Source organism: Hibiscus syriacus, unplaced genomic scaffold, assembly GCF_006381635.1.
Source record: "Hibiscus syriacus cultivar Baekdansim isolate YM2019G1 unplaced genomic scaffold, ASM638163v2 tig00110777_pilon, whole genome shotgun sequence".
Lineage (NCBI taxonomy): Eukaryota > Viridiplantae > Streptophyta > Magnoliopsida > Malvales > Malvaceae > Hibiscus > Hibiscus syriacus.
Window position 1 is genome coordinate 1378454 of NW_024062858.1, and position 10319 is coordinate 1388772.

Genomic DNA, 10319 nt, shown 5'->3' on the forward strand with positions numbered 1-10319 from the left:
GTAAAGAATAAGACTTCAGAACCTCTAATAAACAGAAAATACATTTCGGAGGATCTCTTATTATGAAATTACTTGTAGAGAAAATCCGAGGGAGAGATCACAATTTTCTTCAACAACATTAAACCATTAAATGCAGAAAATTTTGTTCTCCATAGCCCAAACCATAGATTTAAAGCAAAAAGGAACCAAACACGGATTGCAAAGAAGTCGAAAGGACTCCATGTTTATAACTAAAACAAACTCTCACTGATTTTTGTCTATAATTCTGACAGAGAGTTGGATACATAACTATACTGGAAATGGATGGTTTGGGTCTCTTAAGGTGCTGCTCCGACGCCCTTCTTGGGACCAACCCCGCCGTTGGAAACCGCCACCGACGACGACGGCGAGAGTTGCATCTCTATCTTCGCCTCTTCCCTTGCTGCTATTATTCTCTTTGTGGACTTGTAATATGTACCGTATAACAACAGCTGCGCTAAACTAAACATTGTTCCCACTCCATTTGGAACCTGCAGCACACATACATTTATTATGTGTATTCAAATACAAATAAACACAACAATTTTTCTCTTAACTTCCACCAAATAACATAAATAAAAAAAACCAGTCACAATAAGTAAAACTTACGGCAATAAAAGGGTCGAAAGGGAGGAAAGCGTAAATAGTCCAAGCAACACCGTTGAGGAATGAAGCCAATGAGAGGGAAAATGGCATGTACTCCACACTTTTGGTCGTAATCACCAGTTTCTGCACCATCATCGTTTATTATTATTATATATATGTTCTCTCGTGTAGATATTCTGCGTCCGTTCCTACGAACGGGCACATTCTCCTACCATATTAACACTTACCATGACAGATAAAGGAGCGGCATACATCATGATATTGAAGGAGATGGCTATAATTCCGACGACCATGGAACGTCGTTGAGTGGTGTGAGCTATGGTGAGAACGAAAGCACCCAGAGCGGCCATTAAAATGATCTCAACCATGGCGATTAGCACCACCATGAGTCGCTTCTTCTTGTCGTGACAGAAGACAACGAAGAGGGTTAGGAAGACGACCTCAATGGCGGTGCCGGCTCCATTGATGGTCACCACAAGGGTGCTGTTAGGGTGCACCATTGGCAGCCCGTAGATCACCCAAACCATGCAATTTATTAAGGTCGCTAGGTATGGGACTGGGGAAAACTGCTCCACTGAACCTTTCTTCCAAATTCGAATAAAAGTTGGTCTGCAGTAACAGATGCTATATTTAGGCAAAAAGATGAATAACATAATGAAGGGAATTAAATCTCATTATTTATTTATTAAACTATTGTAAATTGGAATTTATAATTTAATTAACTTAATTTCATTCAAAAAATTACCACACAAAATGCCTTCTTTTATTCCTAAATCATTATCTCCTTTGTAATAAAAAATACTATAAATTCATTTTGGACCCACACTTTATTTTTTGAGAAAAATAATTAATTTTGCACCGTTGTTATTTTAATTGGAACAATACAATATTTATTAACTTGCTTTTTTTTCTATGCCAAAAAACCAATTTGGGTTAAACTGTTTTCCTTTTTTATAAGGCAAGAAAATTAATATTCATAATAATAAATATAATTTCTACATACATAATAATTTTGATAGATATTATCACTCCATTAAATATTAATTCGATTAATATTATTGTTATTGCAATATATTGAAAAACATAGACTCGAATATGTTTTAGTGTACAATATCTTCTTATCGTTTCCGAGATGGGACGAAAATGAAAAAGATAATGCTAAAGCACAAAGAAGAAGCTTACAGTGGAGACAAGAACAGGAAGAGTGCGATAACGTTCCCTGGGAAGAAGAAGAAGAAGAACTCATTAGTTAGTTTGTATTTTTTTTTTCTTAAGTTCTGATATGAATACACAGACGTATACATAAACTAACATACCAGTGACTCCAACTACATTGCGGATAGTGTTGACTAGGTGAGCCACCATGACTGAGTTGAATGGGGCGAGTCAAAAGGGGTCCTAAGATTTATATAGAGAATTACAGCGTAGAACAAATACAGATGAGACGTCTTGAATTTGTGAAAATCATATATATAGAGGAATTGTTGAACATGGTGTGGGGACGGGTAGAGCTTTAGGTGGTTTGGCAAATTCCCTAAAAAGGGTAAATTTGTATTTTGACATCTGAAATTAATTTCAAAAATATAATTTTATATTAAACTCTAAAGATTTTAAATCCGAGCAACTACGTCTTTAGAGTTTGTCAATGATTAAGAAAAAATTCTGAACATATATTAATTTATAATCACCTCAGACTATAAAAAATAAATTGGTATCTATTTCGTTTGATTAAATTAGGATATTTAAACTTAATTCATTTTGATACATATTTTTTAGACTAATTAAATACTTAGAATTGGATTTTAAGTTTAAATTAATATCCAAATTTAGTTTCATAATATAAGTATCATTTTTGACAATAAAAATAAAATTTAAGTACTAATTTTATCAAATTTAGATACTTAATTGGATCAAAAAAGATTAAATACTAAATTAAACCTTAAAATTATCTAAAATAATTTAAATATCAAAATATACCTTAAAATCAAATACAGAAGAGTTAATTTCACTATATGTCCCCGAATTATGACTTTCATTTTAAATTGATTCTTAAACTTTTGAACATTCTAATTTCATCCCCAAACAATTACTATCATTCTAAATTCGTGCCCAAACTTTTGAATGTTCTAAATTCATCCCCAAACTATAACCCACATTCTTATTGATCCCCAAATTTTTTAAATATTCTAATTTCATCCTCGAACTTTTGAATGATTTAGGGGGTGTTATTGGAATGTTAAAAAGAATTTGACCAATTTAGAATGAGACCCATAGTTAGGGATGAATATGGAATGTTTAAAAGTTTAGAGATCAATTTAAAATGTGAATCACAATTTAAGGGTAAAATTAAAATATTTAAAATTTTAAGGACTAATTTAAATAAGGGTCATAGTTTGAGGATGTATTATGGAATTAACCCATTATAAAAAATAAGTGGTGGTCTATTGCATCAGATGCAGTGGGTCGTTACATGTCTCTAAGAAAACGTTGTTTGGGAAAACATCCCTGACGAATCAAAAGAAAGAACGCTTTGTGATTAATCACGGATGGGATTGATGCGACTTCATGTTAGATTCTCAAATCAATGATTTACAAAGAATGAGCCAACATTTTGATATTCTTTTATTATTTATCGTTAAAAAAATAATAATCATATTGATATATTATCATAAAATATTGTTATATCATCATTGAAAAAATAATATATTCGTAGTTATGTTTATTTTTTAACGATAGGTGACCAAAATAAAACTAAAACTTAACATCATGTATAATTTTTAAAAAATAGTTAGGTGACCAAAATAGAACCATTAGAATATATAGATGACTAAATAACATTTTTCCACTAAAATAACCTAGAGAATGTTGGTTTAATATTTAATTTATTTTTAAATAAATAAACTGGACTGGAATGAACCACTAGTAGGTTTGATATAATCAGATTGTTAATCATTGGTTTGAATAATGTGAAAGGTGTTTATTTGGTACAAACGTCAGAAATGGTTTCTCATAATGGTGCAGCTCAGTACGATGCAGCCTGTATGGCAATGCATTTATCATCCACTATTAATTAATTACCTCGTTATATTTGGTATGATATCCAATTACATATAGCACCATTACTATTCACCATAATGACATGATTTAATCTCCTCATATATATGGTAGGGTATCTAATACATTTCTGCAGCCTCAACTACTGGTGGGTCATGTTAAGAATATAATCATTATGCATTTCATTTGTATTTATTGTAAAAATTAACATATTTTAAAAAGAATTTTTTTTTCTAAATAAATTATGAGAATATTATTTATAGTCATTGTATTTTAATGGACTTGTAAGAGTTAAGGTTTTTAACTATCATGCAAAACAATTAAGCTCAATTTGTGTGTAATGCTTTTATTTTATTGAAGTTTTAAAAGAATTCAAAAATTATAGATGATTTTATTGTTAATTTTTCGGAACTTTTACTTTCTCACTTGATTTTTTTGTTGTTGAATTTATTAAGTATTTATGTCGAGAACTATTGTTGATTGGAAACCCAAGTTCATTCAAGACCCAAACAGCGAACTCAATCTATCTACCTAACCATAATCCAAACAACCAAAACCCTAAGCTCGACCCATACTTGACCTAAGCCCACTATCACCAAATCCAGCATACCCAAAATTTGGATCCGAATAAAACCATGATCCAACTCGAACTCTACCTAATCAAATCAATCGTTCATGACTCTCCTCCACGTGTCTCAATTGCCTCTCACTCGTTCCCCTCAGTCCGATCAAAATCTTTAAAAATCTAGTTGATATACCTCTCAAATGGTCAGTTTCGCATCCTTATATAAACCACACATCAATATAGACTACAACAAATAACCTTTGATAATAGAGTACGCAAACTACAATCATTGATTATAATCAATCCCTCGACAGACAACTAAACAAATTGCACACAATCACATATCCTAAGACATTTAAACCATAAGTAAATGTCAATTTTACTTTCGTATGTGAGTGCCTTATCACTGATTACTCAATGTAAACAAATATAAGAAGATGCATACAAACTTTTTACAGAACATGTATCTCGCCAATGTATGATATAAAGTACTTCATTGCATTATTATTTTACCAAAAACAAAACAACTGGAATGATATAAAGTAATATCAATTGGTTATGTGATGTCAAAAATGAAATTGCTTTTGACTAAACCTCTGGGCACTCTTTAAATGTTGATGAATAAAATACATAGATATTCTTTTCCCCCTTTTTGTTCTAAGCACAACAAAATTGAAAACGTCTCCTCTCCCACTTGTTCTCTTCACCTCTTTTAAGTTTGTTGAATATTCATGTCGCAAACTATTATTTATTAATTGTTGGATCTATTTTTTATATAAAGAAAGAACTTGTTGGATCCCAAAAGATATGTTATACAACGAAATATCTTTAAAAATATTGTCTTGTACACACCTCAAACTATTTATCTTGTATCCTGATTCGTCTATTTGATGCAATAATTCCATAATGCATCTACTAACATGCACCATAATAACGTGACAATGTGAATATATAAACGTAAAAGACCAAATGCTCCATGGGCATGTAATTCAAACGTGAACGAGGGATTTCACCAAAAGGGAACAGAAAGATAGATGACTTTTTCAATAGCTGTAATATTAATATTGCATCAGCACTTCTTATGTTCGAGAGAGCAGACATGATGAAATGTTAGGCCTTGTCGGTTTTTTTTTTATTAATCTAGGATGAGTATCAAGTAATATCTATTTAAAGACTTATGATCAATCATTTGACATTGAACGTTTATCAGGACCTCAAAGAATATTAATAATTCATTAATCATTAAAGTCGTTTGTGGTCTTTATCTTTTCTTTTTTTCTCATATATTTTATTCATTTTAGAACTGTGCACGTTTTGTTTTGATTAGGGGAATTTATTCCAAATAGAATAAAGGGGGAAAAGACAGATATCCAATCCAACTGATCTCCAAGGTATTGGATCCTAGAAAAAACAGAAAAATCACATCTATATATGTTTATCTATAGACATAGATGTACGTAAAATTTTATGTTGGGAAGAACTTATAAAATTATAAAGGACGAAAACATATTTTCAAAACAAAATACAAAGAATCTATCTAAAATATATGATAATTTGAAATTTTCAAAAAAGTCAATTGCCTCTGATCCATCTTATCGATGGACGTTGTTAGCTCGACAAATGGAAAGATTACGGCACTAGACATGGAAGACTGGCAAAAAGAGGAAAGTCCTTGTCAAGAAAAGGAAGGCATTGCATGCCCTCCCAACATCAATGGACAGCCTTGACTTTGCAGCTCAACATATTCTTTCATCTCCAACAAGTGTGATCGTCTGGGGCCGGAATGAATGAATCCAATTCTGATAATGCCCCTCTCTTTTTTCACCTAAATATGCAAACAAAAGGAAATGAAGATGAGAATGCGTGCACCGGTGTCCATGGATGGATAGATGTCCGTATTGTGACGGACACATGATTTTATGTTAGCGAGTGAATTTATATATTTGCATACGCAATGTTTAAACTCGGGACCTCAAAAAATAACAATATTTTCTTTTTACCGAAGCCGCTTAATTCGTGTACAGTTGAATTAATTTTTGAAGTTTTATTATTTTTTTGTAGTATATAATTTGAAATTAAGATAACATTAGCACTTTTTGTTTAGGGGGTGAACGTTGTGTTGAGAATCATTGACCTAAAGGAATGACAGCACTAAAACTGCACTAAAATTTTAAACATTTTTACTAGAACAAGAACTCCTACTCAATCTTTGTTTGTTCTTCCTTTTTTTCTGAACATGGAATATTGATTAATTATCCAAAACCTGACCTATTTCTTCTAGAAGTATAGGGACAATAAATATTCATCATCTTCATGAGCTTATGAAATTTTATTTTAAAAAATATTATAAAAATTAAATTAGAGATCAAATCAATCAAACTTTTATTTTTTAATTCAATTAATTCGATCAGTTAGAATGTATATTGATATTACTTTAATATATAAAATATACTTTATATCAATAATCTTATTCCGATGTCAATTAAACGTATAGTGTGTAATGACATAAAATATAGTTTTAGTTTATTTGATATTAAATTATAGATTTGATCTTCAAAACTCATCTTCTTTTAATAATAACTAATATTATAATTGATGGCAATGATAATTTCATTATGGTGTGACTGATTGGACACTAATCAAAAGTAAATAGGTTTATATACAAGTTATTTTTTCGCTTTTAAATATTAATTAAGTTAAATTTTATAAATATATTTTTATATAAAATATTTTGATTAATCCAAATCACAAATTAGAAAAAGAAAACTCATATTGTCTTAATAATAATTATTATTATAATTCATGACAATGATAATTTTATTCTGGTGTGATTGATTAGACACTAATGCAAATATACAAGTTATTTTCTCTTTTAAATATTTAATTAAATTTATAAATATATTTTTATATTAAATATTTTAATTAAACTACATCACAAATTAGAAAAAAAATTACCTTCTTTTTATCTCAGCCTGCATAGTTTTATTCTTTTTTGTCCTATACACTTTATGTCATTTATCAAGGAATTTAAGTTGCATCAAAATGATATACAAATTAGATTTTAGAATCAATATTCTTAAGAATTGATAAATTGGTCTTAGTGATAAAAGAAAATATTATTTTCTTTAAAGAGATTAGGTTCGAACGACTGTGTGTACATAGTGTATGTGTTTTGTCAATAAATTAAAAAAATCTGAATAAATAGTACTACCAATTCAAATGCAAATTCTTGAGCTTAATTAGTGACATTATTAATTGTTCCTTAACGATGAAAATATGTTAAAATGAATGAAAATTGGTGTTTGCCACTTGCAAATAATCTCTCACAAGATAAAGAATGGTTTGGGTTTTTGCAAAAATTAAAGAGTGCAGAATTAAGAATAAAATTAGTCCGATTACCTAAAGGGGGAAAAAGACAACTTGAAGATAAACTTCTAATTATTTATTTAAAAGTTGAAATTATGAATCAGAATCATGGAAGTGGATGGCTGCATATGAGTTGAATTACGTAAATATAATCATTATTCTTCAATAGTCGCCCCACGCGCGCGTGTGTGTCATTGAGAAGTATAAAATGTACTGTCTATATCTTTGAACAGTCCAGACCAAAACACAATATAATTTTTTGATCGATGAATACTTTGATTCACGTTCAATGAACTTCTTACTATAGTAATAACTGAAATTAACAATGAATGCAATACCTCAATGATCGCCCTAGAGGTTTATGAAGCTGTGGGTGTAGCATCACCACTATTTTTAGACGTAGACTCACTCTCGAACTCAATGTGATCAACCCATGTTTTTCTTAAATGTAAAAATTATCCATAAGTCCGCCAACTTAAATTCTTAGCTTAAAAATAGCCCTAGTTACTTGTTTTGGACTTAAATCAAACCATCAGCCCAATTTTGGCTCACTAGCTCTACTTAAGCCCTCAACTGGATTTATTATAATCATATTAATATACGACCGTTGACCTTATTCAAGTCGAGTAAAAAAATTTAGTTATTCGAGTTGATGAGTCATATTTTATAGCTAAAATTTGATTTGAATTTTTTTCAAATCGAGCCGAGTTTCTGCTTAAATTTAATTGTAAATATTTATAATATTATGATATTATTTGATTTCAATTTAAATAGTTTTTATAACCATAAATACATATATATTTATTCATATGTGATATACATATATCACAACACATAGTTGAGGGATTCAACTCAAAATTGAAAACAAATCCACTAATTACTAAAACTTTTGAGTTATTCAAGTTACTATTCGAGTTGTATTTTATAACTCGATTTGAACTTTAATTTTTTTCGAGTCAAGTCGAGTTTATGAAATTACAACACGAAGTCAATTCAAGTCGAGTTTGGTCAACACTCAAACTGAATGAACTTGACTTGAGCTCGAATTTGACTCGAGTTCTTAACGGGCCGAAGCGAGTTACTTGATACCCGACATGAAAAGCTAGCGAGCATCTCGAAAAAAATAATATATTAAAATATTAACTTTTAAAATTAAATTAGTAATAATATCAATATTTATATGTTATTTTAAAAAATACAATATAAGGTTTTCATATGCTTAAGATTCGAGTTCCAGTTAAAGCTTCAATTTAACTAAGTATGAAAATATTTTGAGTTCAAGTTTTTCTAAGCTCGATTCGAACTTCAATTTTTTTCTCAAAGTTTGAGTCGAGCTTGACAATTTTAAGCTAGTGAGCTTTCAAGCTCGGCTCGACTTGTTTACAACCCTAGTTTTGAGTTTAAGTTTTTTCGATCTTCAATTTTTGAATTCGAGTTCGAGTTGAACTTGACAGTTTTAAACTCACAAGTTTTCAAGTTGAATAGGCTCAGCTTTGAACTTTTAGAATCGTATCGAAATCAATAATATTCAAAATCAACTTGATACGTTTACAACTCTACGTATGGCTTCATGAAAGTTCTTCCAAAGAGAGTATAATAAATCTAGTTCTTCCGAAAGAGAGTATAATAAATCTTATGAGTTGTCCTACTTTTATGTTATCCGAACTTAACATGATGAGAACCCTAAAATTCTTTAACTGATTGCTGTTTTTTTTCTTTCTTTGGTTGTAAGCAGGGACGTTAATCTTAATGTTGGTTGTTACTGTCGATATTTTTTTTTGTCTTTTATCTACTTTCTTATGTTATATCTTTATTTATTCCTTGGTTCTTTTAATTTTTAATAATTTGTCTTTATAACATGTTTTCCTCTGTTTCTATATCACGTTTCCCTCGTCTTTTGGCACATTTTCGGTTGTTTGATCGTTATTTTTGTTTATCGTTTTCTCAGGGCTATATTTGACATCTTAATGAATGATCAAGATGACTCTTATTTGTTATTATGTTGAACTTCCATTTTTGGACATTGGGATTGAATTTGGATGTATGATTTATGTTCGTGGATAGTTTTTTCACGTCACTCGATTCTAATTTATAATCAGATTTGTTCATATATATTTTATGTGCAAACTCTTTGGTTAGGTTTAGTAATGTTTTGTAAGTATGTCTTTTGTGTTATCTTAAGTGACTAATTTATTGTATTAATGATTATTTAAAAAATATCTTAATTATATGTTTAATTTACATTTATGTATGTAAATTTTTATTATAATTTTAAATATTTTCTATTTTTAATAAAATTAACGGTTTGTTAAGAGAAAAAAAACTTAACATGATGAGATAGGCCAATACTATTGGACTAGAGATTTTGGTGCCTCATTATCTCATTTAATAGGCCTTCATTCCCAATGGGTGAAGTGAACCATATTGCTGGTCAGACCCAAACTCCGAATCATTATTCCTTCATTACCAATCTGGGCGGCTCATACTCAAGTGACTCCAAACTAAGGTGCTGCGTTTCGAAAATAATGTTGGTAATAGAAGATTTATATCATAAATAAGTACTTAAAGTATATTATTATTTTTATTTAAGTATTTAGTTTTTTTATCAAAATAAGTATCTTTTTAATCAAAATAAGTATTTAAAGTATCTTTTTGTCAAAATAGGTATGTAAAATATTCAAATTTTCATCTAAATTTTAAAAAGTTGACT

At 29.7% G+C, this 10319-nt stretch overlaps 1 protein-coding gene across 1 annotated transcript; it reads right to left on the reverse strand.

Moving 5' to 3' along the window:
• Positions 1-213: 213 nt before the first annotated feature.
• On the reverse strand, positions 214-2043 carry LOC120139877 (bidirectional sugar transporter SWEET7-like). The gene is made up of 5 exons (XM_039154985.1): positions 1941-2043; positions 1807-1843; positions 852-1233; positions 628-747; positions 214-509 (listed from the first exon to the last, which is right to left on the reverse strand). Exons 1-5 carry the CDS (start codon positions 1987-1989, stop codon positions 318-320), a joined length of 780 nt encoding a protein of 259 aa, XP_039010916.1. The 5' UTR covers positions 1990-2043; the 3' UTR covers positions 214-317.
• Between the last annotated feature and the right edge of the window lie 8276 nt (positions 2044-10319).

Excerpts from the sequence above, each read along its gene's own strand:
- LOC120139877 (XM_039154985.1), bottom strand. The coding sequence starts at position 1,989 with ATGGTGGCTCACCTAGTCAACACTATCCGCAATGTAGTTGGAGTCACT. Across the intron at positions 748-851 it reads CCGCTCCTTTATCTGTCATG|AAACTGGTGATTACGACCAA; the intron begins GTAAGTGTTAAT and ends ATGATGGTGCAG. Across the intron at positions 510-627 it reads CTTTCGACCCTTTTATTGCC|GTTCCAAATGGAGTGGGAAC; the intron begins GTAAGTTTTACT and ends TGTGTGCTGCAG.